The sequence below is a fragment of the Ceratotherium simum genome, chromosome X (genome assembly GCF_057802395.1).
Source record: "Ceratotherium simum simum isolate JZ-2026a chromosome X, ASM5780239v1, whole genome shotgun sequence".
NCBI classification, from domain to species: Eukaryota; Metazoa; Chordata; class Mammalia; order Perissodactyla; family Rhinocerotidae; genus Ceratotherium; species Ceratotherium simum.
Window position 1 is genome coordinate 114867900 of NC_141940.1, and position 17530 is coordinate 114885429.

A 17530-nucleotide genomic window follows, 5' to 3' on the forward strand; every position below is an offset into this window, starting at 1 on the left:
GCCATCGTTTTCATGGAGTCGAACGGAAACCGTCAGCGTGTACTGCACGCCGGAAGGGTCAGTGCTGTTCTGTGAGAATGTTGTGTCTGTTCTGTGTCTTGCGGGCAGTGGGTGGCGGTGCTGGAGCCTGCATTTAAAGTCACTTCACACGCTCTTCTTGCCTGCGCCCTGGGCGCGGCCTGCTGGCTTCTATGTGCACATAAACCGGGTTGATAGCACGAACCCGCGCGGGGGGTGAGAAGTAAATGCGATGATCCTGTGACCCACCCACCTGGAGTACAGAGCAGTGCACCTCGGCCTGATGCCCGTGAGAATGCCCTGGAACTTTTCAACCCCAGTGCCCGGCCGCCCCTGACCAGTGACATGGGAATCTCTGGGGCCCAGGCCTGGCCACTAGGAGTCTTTACAGCTCCCCTGGCGATTCCGGGCGCAGCCAGGGTCGGGAAGGCGTGTAGAAGAGTGACCAATGCCAGTTGTAATGCAGCTGGGCCCCTTGCCTGCCCTCCCTCGGGGGCAGTGGCTGGAGTCTGGGCCCGGTGCTCTCCAGCTGGCCCACCCTTCCCTCTGTTGCATCCAAGAACCCCACCAACCTTTCCCTGCTGGAGTTTTCTGGTCCCCACAATTGTGGAGGTCATCGCTTCAGCTCCATACACTCTGCAGCTTGTATTGCAGCCTGTGAGGGAAGCTGGAAAGGCCTGGACCAGCGAGACCCTTTCCCCAGCTTTGCTGGAACAGTTTTCTGTTACTATAGGGGGTGAGGAGGCTCCTTGCTGAAAACTTGGCCCTCAAGGATTTTCACTCTGGATCCTTTCTGCGGATGTCCTAAGATGCTCACAGACTAGCTTCCTTCAGAGGACCAAGGTCACTAGCAACGTGCCTGTGTCAGGACCACTATGTGTGGGAGTGCCCTGTGGCTGTCACCGCAGTTGGCAGCAGAGGGCTCTGTCCCTCAGCATAGATGCTTTTATTGCTTCTTTCTTCTGCTGTCTTATCTTCTCCTATACCTGGTTATATTTCACTTCGTTCTCGATATTCTACTTAAACATTATTTGTAGAAATAACTTGACGTTGTCTTTATAGGAATGAATTTTTGTTTGCTTATGCCAGGCACTTGCGAGTGCTAAATCCCCGGATGATTTGAGACTGAGCTGCAGTCCATGTGGTTAACTGTTGGTTAATTCTGGATCATTCTTTCTCCCAAGCGATGATTCTTTGTAGTCGTTGTCCAAGGCAGGGGGTGGTTTTCCAGTTCCCCTCCTTTGGTGGGTCCCAGATTCTGACTTTTGTCCCTCAGACCCACAAAGCCACCAGAAGTGCAGCCCAGCCTTTTCCCGATTTGTCTGGATCAGTAAATGCCCTAGAGCAAAAGCGGTCTTCTCTAGGTTTTTTTCATACCTCTCTAGGTTTCTGGTCTTTCTCAGCTCTTAGATCGGTAATCGCGCGTTGTTTCGTTAACTTTTTGATGTTCTTGAGACTATTTTTATAACATTTCATCCAGTTTTTTAGTCTCTTTCACGGGAACAGCTCCTCTGCATTACTCAGTCCACCATTACAGGAAGCAGAACTCCAGGTTCCCATGGCTGCACTGGGTATTGATAGAAATACCAGCTCTGTCCGTAGCCTCTGTGGTTCAGCTCGCACCTGAGAACACGTAGATGGCACTACCAGCGTCTCCTCCACTTCTCCCATTGCTCTGAGGTCTGCTTGCCTGTCGGGCACTGTGTTGTGCCCTATTCAGGTTGATACGGCTCAGGCAGACCAGGAGAAGAAAAACCAGCCTTAGGAGTGACAGTAGTGAGAAAACATTTCCGCCTTCCATTCTGTGTCCCTCCATGGAGAGGAGGGGTCAAGCGAATGAGTGGAGAGGACTGAATAGAAATGAAACTATGGGGGTTGTCGAGCATCTGGTGGGTGTTCAGTTACATCCCAGGAACAGACGTTGTGCTGGAAGGAAACCCAAAAGGGTGAGTGGTCTGTCTGGGTCCAATATGAAGAGAAAAACCACACAGTAATTTGCACAGAGGAAGTTTAATATAAAGAAGCATTAAGTATAATAGACGATTGGAGTAATGATGATTGGCTAGTAAGAAATAAAGAAAACTCTAAAGAACATAGGAATAACAGCTATAAGGAACAGCTATTACCTCTAGGGCTGAGATAGTGCACCCAAGAAGGCACAACTACGACCCACTTAATGAGATAAGTCGCTGTGGTGCTGCACTGGTGGAACTTGCTGGAAATCCACTCGCTGGAACTTGCTGGAAATATGCCCTGTAGGGTGTGTGTGTGTGGTGGGGGGAGCTTCATTCTTCAGCAGCCTGCCTAGAGAGCAAATGGGAACTAGGAAGCAAAACTCTTTCCTTCTGCAATCTCTCTCCAGCACCTACTACTGAAGAAAGCTTAAATTGTGCTACTGGCAAAGGAAAAAATATTGAAAGGGCCCATATCTATTTTCCCAGAGCAGGCAAAAGGAATGAACTTGAAGCTGAGAGGCAGTACATCGATAACCAGCATAGTGCATCCATTCTACTACTCAGCTTCCCTACACACCCTCCTGCACACATTTACACTCCCACACAACAGCGAAACAACTCGGCATTTCTCCCTATTAAGGTGCACCTTTCCTTCTTACAAGTGAAGAAACTTGCACCCTTCCTCCCAAATGAGGAGATGCACAGCGCCGAGAGTCACTGTATAACTGACACACTGCAACGGAACCAAAATTCCAGGCACTGTGCTGGCTGCTTTATATCTTATAACATTTAATTCTTAGAACCTTGTGAGGGAAATGCTATTTAAATGTAAATAAGACGTGGTGCTCTCTGGGAACTTAGAAGGAGACAGGCATGTTGACAAGGATTTCTAATATTAGGCAAAGTGATTTAAGTTCGAAAAGGCAGTGAAGGTAACCTGTTGTGGAATCCTAGAGAGGGAGCTACTCATTCTCACCAGGGGGGCTGTAGGAAAGTGTCTTGGTACAGGTATTATTAGAACAGATGTCATCCTGGAAAAGGCTTTGAAAGATGTGAAAAACTTCCAGAAGCAATTGAGCAGGAGGTAGAATGACATAGGGAATGTGAACGTGTGCTATGGGGGGAGGTGATACGTGTGTTCAAAGCACAACTCTGCCACTAGCCTTGTGGCTTTGAGCAAGTTAGTTAAACTCTGTAAGCCTCAGGGGCCGGCCCCGTGGCTTAGCGGTTAAGTGCGTGCGCTCCGCTACTGGCGGCCCGGGTTCGGATCCTGGGTGCGCACCGACGCACCGCTTCTCTAGCCATGCTGAGGCCGCGTCCCACATACAGCAACTAGAAGGATGTGCAACTATGACATACAACTATCTACTGGGGCTTTGGGGGAAAAAAGGAGGAGGATTGGCAATAGATGTTAGCTCAGGGTCAGTCTTCCTCAGCAAAAAGAGGAGGATTGGCACGGATGTTAGCTCAGGGCTGATCTTCCTCACAGCAAAAAAAAAACAAAAAACAAAAAAACAACTCTGTAAGCCTCAGTTTTCTCATCTTTAAAATGGGACAATAATACCGACTTCTTATAGTGTTGAGGACCACATAAGGTCAGACATCTTAAGTGGCTGGCTTGTGGTGAGCACTCAGTAAAGGTAAATAGTAGCTATTAATACATTATGGAGGAATGAAGCACATGGCTGTTTGGAAAATGGCAGAGAGCAGTGCAGCTGAAGGGCAGGGTGGCGTGGATTTAGTGGGCCTTATTAGGGGCACATTTTAAAAGTTGGATTATTTTCGGATTTGTTCCCAAGCCAGCATTGGACGTGAATAGGCAACCCGGAAAACGTTAAAAGTCTGAACGCAAATCTCTTACATTGTACACTTTTGCTATAAGTGTTAATGTGTGAAGAGCATTTTGGGAAGGGCGGAATTACACTGGTGGCTTCGGGATCATGATTTTTTTTTTTAAAAAGGACACTTAAAAATATATACATTCAGATAGAAAGCGGGGGAGCAAGACGCCAGACTTGGTGTCGTCCCTGACCCCTCCCCTCAGTGGCGCTCTCCCTGCCCCCTCCCCTCAGTGGCGCTCTCCCTGCCCCCTCCGCTCAGTGGCGCTCACACACCGGACGCTACTGCGCAGCTGCAGAAAACTCTCTCAGGCTGGGAGTTTTGCCCCGCCTCCATTTGGCGCCTCATTCTACCACAGTCGCCTCGTGTGCACCGTCGCGGTCGAGCCGCGGCAGACGCCGAGCCTGAGACTCTCAGAGCTGAGCTCCCTGCTTCACGATGTCTGAGGAGCAGGGTAAGGGTCCCTCCCCAGAGCTGTCCCACTAGCCTCTGCCTCTTTCCTCATCCGGTCTGGGGAAAGGCTCTAACAGTGTTGGCACAGCGCCCGCCTCGAGGGCTGCACAGGCGACTGCGGGATTGGCTGGTCATCCGCCAAGGCGTGCCGGGGAGCGGCCTCTGGGTTGCTGTCCCCAAATGGTCGGTGTGCGTGTGGGAACCTGGGTGATGCGGGCCAGGTCTGGCCCCAGATCCGGGGCGTCCCCAGGGCTCGAGGCCTCCGAGGAGCTTGCGGCGTCCCTGGGGTTCGTGGTGTCCCAGGGGCTTGAGGTGATCCTGGGGCTCGTGGCGCCCCAGGGGCTTGAGGTGATCGTGGGGCTCGTGGCGTCCCCTGGGTTCATGGCGCCCCAGGGGCTTGAGGTGATTTTTGGGCTCGTGGCGTCCCCTGGGTTCATGGCGTGGCCAGGGGCTTGAGGTGATCCTGGGCCTGGCGGCATCCCGGGGGCTTGAGGTAATCGTGGGGCTCGTGGCGTCCCCTGGGTTCATGGCGTCCCAGGGGCTTGAGGTGATCCTGCAGCTGGTGGCGCCCCAGGGGCGTGAGGTGATCGTGGGGCTTGTGGCGCCCCCTGGGTTCATGGCGCCCCCTGGGTTCATGGCGCCCCAGGGCCTTGAGGTGATCTTTGGGCTCGTGCCGTCCCCTGGGTTCATGGCGTCCCAGGGGCTTGAGGTAATTGTGGGGCTCGTGGCGTCCGCGGGGTTCATGGCGCCCCAGGGGCTTGAGGTGATTCTGGGGCTCACAGCGTCCCCAGGGTTCATGGTGTCCTAGCGGGGCTTGAGGTGATCCTGGGGCTAGCGATGTCCCTGGGGTTCATGGTGTCCCAGGGACTTGAGGTGATCCTAGTGCTGGCGGCTTCCCCTGGATTTATGGTGTCCCAGGGGCTTGAGGTGACCCTGGGGCTGGCAGCGTTCCTGGGGTTCATGGCGTCTCAGGGGCTCGAGGTGACCCTAGGGCTGGCCGCATTCTCATAGGCTCGAGGTGACAGTGGTGCTCGTGGCGCCAGCACGTGGAGAGGCTTCCGGCTTGAGGGCTGCGGTTCTTTCCGGATCCTCTAGGGGCCATAAAACAATGTCGGTTGCCGCCGCCACCGCTGCCTCTCCGGAGGCTGGGCCACGGCGATCTGTTTCCCCGTGCCCTCCACGGGGTGGCGTGGCAGCCTCGGGCGCTAGAGCAGGTCTGTACAGCCGCGCTTTTTTCTTTGAATTTTTTTTCAAGATCTCGTGTGCGCGCGCCACCAGCTGCCGTTGAGCATGGCCGGTTAGGGCAGGAGAGCGATGTCGTTTGGCAGCGGGGGCGCTCCTGGGAGGAGATTTGCTTTGCTGGAAGAGTGAGTCTGCACTTTGCAGCCTCAAATTTCAGCAGCGCTGCGGTGGGGTGGTTTGGGGGTGGTTCCCAACTGCTCTCTCGGGATGCCAGCGTGTGAGCCGTTGAGATCTGGCCGCTTCATAAGTGCTTGGTGCGGACTTGCTGGGATGAGTTGATCCTTTCTCCTTTCCCCTTCCCTGTGCGAGGAGGTAGGGGGCCAGGAAGGCGCAAGACTCTCAGACTTTATGTAGAATTTGAGTTTAAAGGATTGAACAAAGTGGCTAGTCAATTCGTTATAACGTCTTTTGAGATTGAGACGTTGATTTTGAGGCTTTGATGGTAACCGCGTTTGATCAAAGACACATCGTGCAGCCTCGCTGTTTTATTGTAAATACGTAAACGAGGAGAAAGATGTAGGTGTGGAGAAGTCCCCACGTATAGAACCTGTTCTTTGCTTCAAGAGGGCAGATGCAGGAGTCAGAGAATACTGCAAAATGTGAGGAGACCTGGAGAGCAGAGCCCTTCCGTGCGTGCTCCAGGGCCTATCCCGCCTGCGGTACGGTTGAGCTCGGGTGTCGTATAGAAAAGGCTTTAACTTAGTCTGTTAGGTATCGCTTCCTTCCCTCCTCTACCCGGCTCTCCCTGAATTCGGACTACTCTAAGGCTTTATAACCTGAAGTCGTAAACTGGTTTAATGTTTACAAATAGTGATTTTACAAGCAGGTTTTCTGCATAGTGTTTTATAAAGCAGGGCACGGGCTCGATTCAGTTTCAAGCCTGCCTGCAGCAAGTGCTGGGGGGTGGGATACAGTTATGGCCGCATTATCCCCCATCTGGCCGACTTTGTAGTTTCTAAAGTTTTTTTTTTTTTGCTGAGGAAGATTCACCCTGAGCTAACATCTGTTGCCAATCTTCCTCTTTTATTTTTATTTTTATGTTAGCCACCTCCACAGCATGGCCACTGACAGACCAGTGGTGTGTAGGTCCCGCCCAGAACTGAGCCTGGGCCTCGGAAGAGGAGCACTGAACTTAACCACTAGGCCACTGGGGCTGGCCTTCTAAAGTTTAATATGGACAATGGAAGGGCTGCTTTTGAGAGTCTTGACAGGAGATTTAGAAAGTGATTGTTCGGTGTATTGATGCACAGTTTTGCTAAAAAATCAGAGTGGCCTGGCCATTGTAATCTGCCTTGTTTTGCTATGTATTCCTTGCAGTGGTCATGATGTGAAACGCAGGTTGCAGCCCTCACCGTTGTGAACTATGCCTTATCTGAAAAGTTCATGGCAACTTAATTCCTTGCTCCTTGGGAGCATAAACTTCAAAAAACTTCTAAATGTTATAACGTCTTTTAAAAATTGCTTATGAAGGTTGTGTATATACCTAAAGGAATTAATTGGAATTTTGCAAATTTACTGAGAAACTTAGCGGAGTTGTCAATAGCTTTACTAGTGGTACTTTGAAAAATCTGTTGATATACAAGAGCTTGTCTTAAAAATAAAATTTCTATTACCTTTGTTATTTTCTTCTGGTTGTAAACTCCAAAGTTTATTGTAGAGAACCATAACAAATACAGAGAAGTCTAATGGTAATTTTGCCATCCAGGTAATTTTGCCAGAGATAGTGACTTGGAGATAACTATTGGTATGTTTCCTTCCACTCTCAAAGTTAGGATTATACTGTATTTTTCTGCTTTGAATCTTTTTTGTCTCTTTAACATTATTTCACAAGCATTTCTAATATCACTATCTTCTTTGAGAATATGCTTCTCATTGGCTATATACCATTCCATTATCTGGAAATACCATAATTTATGTAACTAAATCCCTTTTCTTTGGATAATTAGGTAATTTCTAATGTTCTATTTTTTTCCATAAAGACTATTAAGTAGAGTCCACAGTGCCTCTCCAAACCCAGCCCCACATTTTATGGATGACAAAACAGAGGCAAACAAGTGGATGTATTTGGCCCAAAGGTCATACCTCTGGATGGCTACAGAGCCTGAAATGGAACCTACATCATGTGATTCCTAATTTAGTACCATTTTTACGTCACCACACCCCCTCACACTAGCTAATGACTTTATTCTAATGCTTTGGTCTATTTTAAATAAATGTAGTAAGAAAGCCCATTTATATATCATACATTTTGCATAACGTGCTATTTTTCATACTCATTAGAATGGCTTACCGAGTTGATATTTCACATCTAGTTTATTAATTGATATTCCACATCTAGTTTATTTGTGGCCACCTATTTCACATTTTGTGAGATTAAACTTGAATTTAATTTGTTTCATAACAACATTTATTTTGTACTTTATTTCTGCATTTATTATCATAAAGGTTAATATTAATTTTTAGAGAACAAGTTTGGAAATTCATAGTCACCACAAAATATGGCTATGTAACATCAGTTGTATTATTTAAAAGTTAAAGACATGTCATCGAACACATAGTAGCATGGACCAGGTGGTCATGTTTCTTAAATGAGAAGAAATTTATTGCTTTATAGAATTGGAAGTACTAGAAATAATACTATGTGTGTGTGTATACATACATACAAACACACATATATACCTCAAATCTTCATACTAAGCAATTGATTTCTTAGTTAACTTGCAATGATTAGAGATATGAAAATATTTAATGCAATTTTTTTCAGCTAAAATATGTTTTTCAAACATTCCATAACTTTATAAAGTAGTTTCTTCTAGAAACTATTTAATGTGGTGTCTAATCTAAACTTTGCTTATTCTTAGATAATATTATGAAAACTGTTGGAGATGACAGTGATGGCAATGATGACTATATTAAGGTTGTGGTAATAGATTCTGACACAGAGTTTACTGAGAATGGATCTTCCGCGGATGGCATGTTGACTATACAACCAAATTTTCAAGGCAGCCATGGTAACTATCAGCAACCATACCAAATGTCATATGATAATTTTCTTAAATTTCCTCCTGTGTGAAATTTTGCTCCCTGGTCCCCATTTCCAGTAAATTGCTTAAATATTCCTATAACTTTTACATTAATTAATTATTATCAGAGGGCCAAGCTTCATGGTAATATCACAATGTTTTCTTGTGCTTGCATTTTCCCTTCATTTAAGCTTTGTCATGTCTCCTTTTTCATTTTCGCTCTATGGGGGGTGGGGAGGTAGCCTCAGAAGGCATTGGGGAGAGTATTATTCTCTGTCTCTGAAAAATTTTTTATACCTGGCAACTATAATTATAACAATTTGGTGGCAAAGCAAAAACTGAACTTATGGGAAAAACGGCTTGGGTCAAGAGTCTATGGAACAGATGACATGATTGTCTGTATAGAAGATCTCAAAGAATCAACAAAAAACTCTTGGAACTAATAAGCGATTATAGCAAGAATGTAGAATACAAAGTTAATATGCAAAAGTCAATCCCTTTCCTATATATCAGCAATAAACAATTGGAACTTGAAATTAAAAACACAGCACCCAAAAAGAGTCCATGGAAAGTGGGTCCTGTAACCAGAACTGCTGTAGCTACTTGTCCTTCCACTGGTTGTCTCTGGATCACAATAATGAAGGAAATGTGAGGCCATTCACCTCCTCACTTATACACAGAGCCAAGAGACATTAACCCTTTGGAACATTTTGTCAGTAGCTATATGACAATTTGTTCTTTGCCCTTTGCTTAGAGAATAAGGCTTCCTACTCTTTAAAACATTGAAACGTTATCGCTTAGATTGGAGGTTGGCATACTTTTTCTGTAAAGGGTCAGATAGTAAATATTTTAGGCTTTGCAGCTGTAGGTTATCTATATTCATAAAGGATAGTGGTCTGTAATTTTCTTTTCTTGTAATGTCATTGTCTGGCTTTGGTATCAGGGTAATTCTGGCCTCATAGAATGAGTTACGAAGTGTTCCCTCTTCAGTTTTTTGGAAGAGTGTGAGGAGGACTGGCATTAATTCTTCTTTAAAATTTTGGTAGAATTCACCAGTGAAGCCCTCTGGTCTAGGCCTTTTCTTTTCTGGGGGGTTTGTGATGACTGATTCAATCTCTTTACTTGTTATAGGTCTGTTGAGATTTTCTATTTTTTTCTTGAGTCAGTTTAGATAATTAATTTTTTAAATTATAAGAACAAATTGTTTTCTCATAGACCAGCATCGAGCAATTAGGAAATATATAGGCAAAAACCCCAATTGATAATGGCTACAAATAAATATTAAAAATTCTAAGAAATAAATGAATAAAAAATAATAGAACCTAAATGAAAGGAAAGCAAATACTTTACTGAGGGTCATAAAATAAGGCTTGAGTAAGTGGAGAGACACAAATTGTTTCTGGATGAGAAAAAACACACTAGTATACCTTAAAAAAAAAAAAAGCCTTGGGAAAACCTGTTTAAAGAGACAGGTGGTCATTTACCATAGCAAGCACTAAAACATTTTAAAAGTACAATTATTGAAATATTATGGTACTAATTATATAATAAGGAGCCAGATTTAATGCAATAGGAAGCTCATAAATAGAACATAGAATTTAGAGTTAATATGCTATAGTATATTAATATGAGAAACATCGATAGTAAATCATGCTGGTACAAATGCTTAGCTATTGGGGGAAAAAGCCCAATGGATTTCACCTCACATCGCACACTTAAACAGTTTCGAGATGGATTAAAGAGTTGAATATCTAATAAACGGAAGTATGGAAAACTAGAAGAAAATATGATTGAACGTTTTTCTAATCCTACTGAAAGATTGAGCATAGAAGCAGCACAAGAAATCACAAAAATACTAATAAATTTGATGAAATAAAAAAAGAACCCCTCCCTATCTCAGAAACATCAGACTTCAAAATCATATCACCACCTGAGAAAAGTATTTGCCAAAAATATACATTTTCAAGGGTTGTTATCCTCAAGATAGCAAGACCTTATACAAATCAAATGGGAAATACTAAAACCCCAATAGGGCAATGAGCAGAAGACACGAAGAATAACAAGTCACAGGACAAGAAACCTTAATGGATAGAAAACATATGAAAAATATTCAACTGCATTTGTGGAGCCCTGAAATGTTCATAGCCTTTGACCTAGTGATTCTTCTAGATACCCAATTATAAGGAACTATTCAGAGATGTGCATAAATATTTATATTTGAATGTGTACACATCATTATAACAAAATAGTGAAAAATTGGAAGCCACATAAATGTCCCACAACAGAAAACAGGTAAAATAACCTTTGGACATTCACAGAATGGAATATTATGCAGGCATTTAAAAATATTTTTAAAATTATAAATGACATATAAAATTGCTCAGAATATATGTACAGTATGATTCAAACTATATAAAATATATACAGAGTAAGAAAAAAGAAGGAAATGTATCTAAAGGTTATAATATTTATTGGTGATGGATTATTTTGATTCTGAATTTTTCATAAACAGCTGATTTTTTTTAGATAGACTTTTTACAGAAATCTGTCACATAAAAAAATATGCACAAATCATAAATATACAGCTTAAACAATTTTTAAATTAACACACACATATAACTAGCACCCACGTCAAGAAATAGAAGATTATGAGCTCCCCAGAATCAACCCTCACCTCCCTCTTGTTACTACCCCCCACTTGCAAGGTAGCACTATCCTGACATTTCCTGCCATTGATTACTTTCGCCTATATTTGAGCTTTAGATCAATTGAGTCGTACACTATTGTTTTAGGTTTCTGGACCCAATTCCAAGGTGTGTATTTCGAGGGGCTTCCCACACAACACTGAGCAATTCTGGGACACCAGCAGGGTGTCTGAGAATTCAACTCAATTCTGACACTATCTGCCCAGAGATAACGTCAGATTGCACAGATTGAGGGCTCAGTCCTACAAGACTGTCCCCCTCCCCGCTTCAGAGGCCAGTCGCAAGGCCAGGCTGTTACCTGTGCTTCTGACCAGTAGGCGATAAATCAGAGGTTCCCACGACCCCCTCCTCTGGTTCAATTAATTTGCCAGAGCAGCTCACAGAACTTACTTACCAGATTAGTGGTTTATTATAAAAGGATATAACTCAGGAACAGCCAGATGGAAGAGATGCATAGGACAGGGTATGGAGAAAGGGCAGGGAGCTTCCATGCTCTCTCCAGGTGCGTTATTCTCTCCAAATCTCCACGTGTTCACCAACCCGGAAGCTCTCCAAACCCTGTCCTTTTTGGGTTTTTATGGAGGCTTCATTACATAAGCATGATTGATTAAATCATTGACCATTGGCGATTGATTCAACCTCCAGTCCCTCGCCCCTCCCCGGAGGTGGGGGGTGGAATGGGACTGAAAGTTCCAACCCTCTAATCACATGGTTGGTTCCTCTGGTGACCAGGCCCCTCCTTAGATGATCTAAGGGCATTCCAAAAGTCACCTTATTAGCATAACAAAAGATGCCTTCATTCTCAGCACTTAAGAAGTTCCAAGGGTTTTAGGAGCTCTGTTAGAAACAAGGACGAAGACCAAATATATATTTATTATAAATCACAATATCACAACTATATTCTCTTTTGTGTCTGGCTTTTACTCAACGTTATAGGTTATGAGATTCATCCTCGTTGTTTATAACAATAGTTGGTTATTCTCATTGCTGTGTAGTCTTCCTTTGTATGAAAACACCACAGTTTATTCATAGCTTGTATTAGTTTTATAATCAGTTAAAAAAAAGTTTAAAAAAATTGAAGTTACAGCTCAAATTGGAGGTATTTTATAATTGAGTTTTCCCCATAATATTAGTCTGCATTTCTCTAACTTGCGAGTCTTTCTGTCCTTTTGCTTTCTCTCTTCTGAGCCTTTCTTCATTAGGATCTCCACTACAGAATGAGAGGGAAACATGAAAGGAGACCAAAGGGGTGGAAAAAATTTCCCTTCTTCCCTTCTAGGTTCTTTGGCCGGTCTAATAATCAAATTGACATAAGATAGATTAACAGGAGAAAAACAAACACATTTTGTATGTACGGGAGCCCCATAAAAATATGAGACCCAAAAGGAGCCAGGTAATTGAGGCTTATATACCCTCCTAAGCTAAGGAAAGGGGTAGTGATCTGGGGATACCAAGGGGAGGAAGGCCATTCACGAATATACAAAGGGAAGGAAGGCGAGGAACTATTTGGAAAACAAAGGCTGTCCTGTTATGCAGATAAGCTTCTTAGGTAAAAAGGTGTCTCTGGTAATAACTCTCCTTCTGCTACAGTCCCCCTTTCCAACGAGAATTTAGGTAGTTGGGGCGGCGGGTAAAGAGCTTTTCTTGAATCTGCTGGGTTTTGATTGCCTTTAGCTCAAAATAATCCTCATGCCAAAGTGGCATATTTTGGGGTGACAAATTCTCCTCCCCTTCAAGATGAAACTTGAATTCCTTCATCCTGCCTCTCATTACTGCCCTGGCTCAGGATGGACCAAGGGAGTCAGCTCTCATTAACACGCCCCTCCCAGTACCATGCCGCCAGCCTTCCAGTCTCTGCTACAAGATATAATATGATAACATCGCACTCAGTGTCTTTTTCTAGTTGCAGAGTTAAATGACTCAGAACCATAACCAAGCCTATGTAATTCTGGAAGATTTTTTGGCTTCGATTTCACATATATTTATTTAGGTTTAATATAAAATGTAACTACAGAAGCAATCATAATCTTAGAGCTGAAATGACCTTCGAGACAATCTCAACCAGTTTTCACCTGGCAGGTGGTCTGCCCAGTCCACACCGTGGTGGGGGCCCAAGCTGGAATAGACTCCTGACTCACATTTGGAGGCCTGCTGCCTCCCTAAGTAAAAAGCCTTTTTGACCCCCTTGACAAAAGCAGTTCTCTTGTTCATCTGTTTCCAGCATTTACTCTACAGCCTTCATGTTGTGAAGCATTCATTTCACAATTTGGAATTGTGTTCGGTCTTGATTCTTATTCGTAGGCATGGGCAGTATAGCCCTTCAATTTTTAAAGATTTATTCTAAATCACTAATGGGAAACTAATTGTTCTGTTACTCTCTAAAATTCAATCAGGACTCCAATTTAAGTTGGCATTCTGAGAACATATCCATATTATGTTTATTAAGGTAGTAAGTGTGTGAAGTTAACTTTTTTATGTGTTGCTTTTCAGGAGTTGAAGGTTTAGTAGTGCAAGGTGACCAAGCAGTTTCACAAATGAACCATCTAGCAAATTTCAAAAGATATTGTCCCAACTCAGAGGAAGTGGCGTTTAACCCATTGCACAAAAAAGCACGATCATCTTTTCCAGGGGAAGATAATATGGTTTGTATACTGAAGTGAAAATCTTTCTTTGTTTTTCCCATTCTGCTTTATTTCTTTTTTAAAAAAATTGAGTTTAATTTCATACAGTGAAATGCACAGATCTTAAGTGTACAGTTCAATGAGTTCTGACAAATATGTATACCCACCCCCCATCAAGGTAAACAACATTTCCATCACCCCAGAAAGTTCCCTCATTCCTCTTTCCAGTAAATCCCCATTCCCCTGAACCTTGGAGAAATACCATTCTGATGTTTTTTCCATCATAGATTAGTTTTGCCTGTTCTAAAACTTCATAGGAATAGTATCATACAGTATACACTCTTGTGTCACAGTCTCTTTTCCTTAGAATCATGTTTTGGAGATTCTTCTTGTCGTAGCAATATTTCATTCCCATTTATTGTGAGTAATATTTCATTGTATGAATATCCATAATTTGTTTATCCATTCTCCTTTAGATGGACATTTGGGTTGTTTCCAGCTATTATGAGTAAAGTGGCTATGAACGTTATTATGGAACTCTCTTTGTGAACATGTTTACATTTAATTTGGGTCAATACTCAGGAGTGGAAATACTGGAGCATGTGGTAGATGAAAGTTTATAAGAAACTGCCGAACAGTTTTCTGAAGTGGTTGTACTTTTCCATTATATTCTACTCTGCTTCTTAATGTCTGAAGTTGAATAAAATAGATTACTAAACTATATATAGTTTAGCTTAACAGAAAATGCTTTTGTTTACTTACATAAGGATGAGGATAGTAATACCATGTACGTAGTAAAGGCAGTTCTCTTAACTTCTATCAGCCCCGGTATTTTCATCTTCGGGGGTAATTTTAATTGTCTACCAAGAGTCATGGTTTCTGACATAATTTTGTGAAAGCACTTTGAAAAGCAGAAAACACTATACAAGGGTAAGATGGCAATATTGTTTTCCTAATTACTAATCTATATTATAATTTCATATAATTTTTGCTGTCTAATAAGTTTATAATGCAGGGCCAAATCAGATACCTTTTAAAATGAAGGCGTTGATGACTACTTGGTACGTTTATATTAAAATTATTCTTATACTCCATAATTCATCCTTAGAACAAAGAGTTATTATAATTAAATGTAATGGTTAATTGCTGTCTATTTACTTATTTATACCCTGTTTTATTCCAAAAAAGGATTTAAGGTGACGTAGAGATTAATTTATTAAGAAAAATAGGTAGTTTAAGTGTTTCCTATTTTGTCCACAGAGTGGCGCTGTTGGATTATTTGAAAATCAAAAGCCATGTAACATTTGGTTCTTTGTTCCTGGTTAGAAACATTTGCTTTTAAAGCAGTTCTGGTGCCAGATTACTGGAAGACTAGTCTTTCTACCCTAAAGTACATAGGGGGTTAAGCTTGATGGAAAATAGTGTCTTAAGTGTAGCTGGGTGACTGAGAAAACAGTTCTGCTAGTACCTCTTTTCATGTTGTTGTAGTATTTACAATGAGCAGAAGTCCTTTAGGCCTTGGGTGCTTCTCGAAAGGGAAATTGAAGTCCTGAACTTTTCTTTCAGTTCTTTCTTTCATATTTCCTTTTGGTTTATTAATAAATCTTCCCTAGGCAAGAACATGAATACCTGATTGTGAAGAAGGTGGAAGTGTCATTTAATGAACGCATATCAGACTGAATACGTAATATTAGTTGCTAATTGCCAAACATATTCACACTATCATAAAATGATTTAAATTCTTTTTCAGCCTTCATATGCTGCAGAGCTACTCTGAACTTGTGAGCTCAAGGAAATATTTCTCTCTCATGAATTTGTATGCTTCCTTAACAATGAGCACTTAATAGGACAATGAACACTTAACCATTTTATTTTCCTCTTTTCCTTATCTATTAGGAAATTCACAGCACTTTTATACCCTGTTTCAGTAGCTTTTCTAATTTTTGAAATAATTTTAGATTTACAGAAAAGTTGCAAAAATATTACAGAGAGTTCTCGTGTATACACTTCACACAACTTCCCTTAACGTTAACTTACCTGTATAACTTAAAATTATGGTAATTGTATAACCACAGTACAGTTTTCAAAACTGGGATATTAACATTGGTACGGTACGTTAGCTAAACTGCAGTCCATGTTTGAATTTCACCATTCCCCCTCCCCCATGTCCTGTTTCTGTTCCAGGATCCAGTCCAGTATCCCACATTGAACTGAGTTGTGTCTCCTTAGTTTCTTCTACTCTGTGACACTTTCTCTTTCTTTCTTTGTCTTTCATGACCTTGACATTTTTGATGAGTGTACTGATCACTTATTTTGTAATATGTCTCTCAATTTTGGTATGTCTGATACTTTTCTGTTGAATAGATTGAGATTGTACGTTTTTGGCAAGAACACCACACAAACGATGTTGTCTCCTCATTGAATCATATCAGGAGTACATGTTGTCTTATATCTTTTACTGGTGATGTTAACATTGATCACTTGGTTAACGTGGTGTCTTCTGGATTTTTCCACTGTAAAGCTACTATTTTTCCCTTTGTAATTAATAAATATCTTGGGTGCGAGGGTACTTTGAGACTATGCTAATATCCTGTTTCTCCTAAACTTTTTGCCCACTGAGTTGAGTTAGCTCATGGATTTTACCTGCAACATTCACTACTGTGGTGTTTGCCTAATGGTGACTCTCTATTGCCCTCATTTCTTTGTATGTATTAATTGGAATTTATTTGTGAGGAAGAGCTGTCCTTTCTCCTCCATTATTTATTCAGTTATATATTTTATATCAATATGGACTCATGGGCATTTATTATATTATATGAGTTGTAATTCAATAGTATAATTTTATTGATCAAATTTTTTAGCTTTGGCTATTGGGAGCTCCTTCCAGTTGGCTCCTGTGGCCTTTTGACATGCCCCCACGTTTTTTGAGCACTTCTTTATTTTCTGACATCACAAGATGTTCTGGATTCATTTATACTTTCCCTGCCCCAGCCATGGAATTCACCTATCTCCAAGGAGCCCTGGTTCCTTTTACTGGAGAGTGGTATTTAGAAACCAAGATCTGGACACTGGGAGTGTTCATTGCTACTCTTGTGTCATTGATCTTAAGCCGTCTCAGTGGACCAAGCTAGGAAATAAATGTATGTATACTAATCCATGCATACACATAAATCTATATTTTTATATATGGCTTTATGTATATTATAAACTATGTGTTCATACTGATATTCAGTAGCTTTCCTTAAACTTAGGTTCTTATATGATAACTTCTTTCCTTACCCCCCTTTTTAATCAGCTCTTATCTTTTTCATTCTCATATGAATGTGGGTTTTGGTTTTATTTTATGTCTGCTTTATATTATAAGACTTCTGAAATCCTTTTGGAATGTAGGTGAAAAAGAAAAACAATTCAAATCGATAAATATATAAAGTGTTATTTTTTCTAGTGCTTAAATTGGCTCTTAGGGATATTAAGCATTGACTATTTTTATTATATTAACAGGCGAGCAATGCATCTGAGGTTTTCTATGCTGAAAATCATCAAAACCGACTTATGGAAGTGCAACAGTGTTGCGAGGTATCAAAGTTCTGTCTCTTAAATGTAGTTTTCCAAAATATTGAGCTAAAATTTTTTTTATCTCATTTAATGTCATTGTACTATTAATAGAAATTTTG

At 41.9% G+C, this 17530-nt stretch overlaps 1 protein-coding gene and 1 long non-coding RNA gene across 6 annotated transcripts in view; one reads left to right on the top strand and one right to left on the bottom strand.

Annotated features, from left to right (window-relative positions):
- The window catches only part of LOC147912005 (uncharacterized), an 87926-nt gene extending 75998 nt beyond the window's left edge, over window positions 1–11928 (bottom strand). The window contains exon 1 of one of the 5 annotated variants that reach the window (XR_015550703.1): window positions 11630–11927. This is a non-coding gene — a long non-coding RNA (uncharacterized LOC147912005). Of the gene's footprint in view, window positions 1–11629 lie in introns of all 5 variants that reach the window. The other 4 variants (XR_015550706.1, XR_015550705.1, XR_015550704.1 and 1 more) reach the window with 4 other exon arrangements.
- The window catches only part of BEND2 (BEN domain containing 2), a 51717-nt gene continuing 38437 nt past the window's right edge, over window positions 4251–17530 (top strand). The window contains exons 1-4 of the mRNA XM_087427678.1: window positions 4251–4266; window positions 8369–8552; window positions 13727–13877; window positions 17358–17432. Of these exons, the coding sequence (XP_087283804.1) occupies window positions 4251–4266; window positions 8369–8552; window positions 13727–13877; window positions 17358–17432 (426 nt within the window). The remainder of the gene's footprint in view (window positions 4267–8368; window positions 8553–13726; window positions 13878–17357; window positions 17433–17530) is intronic.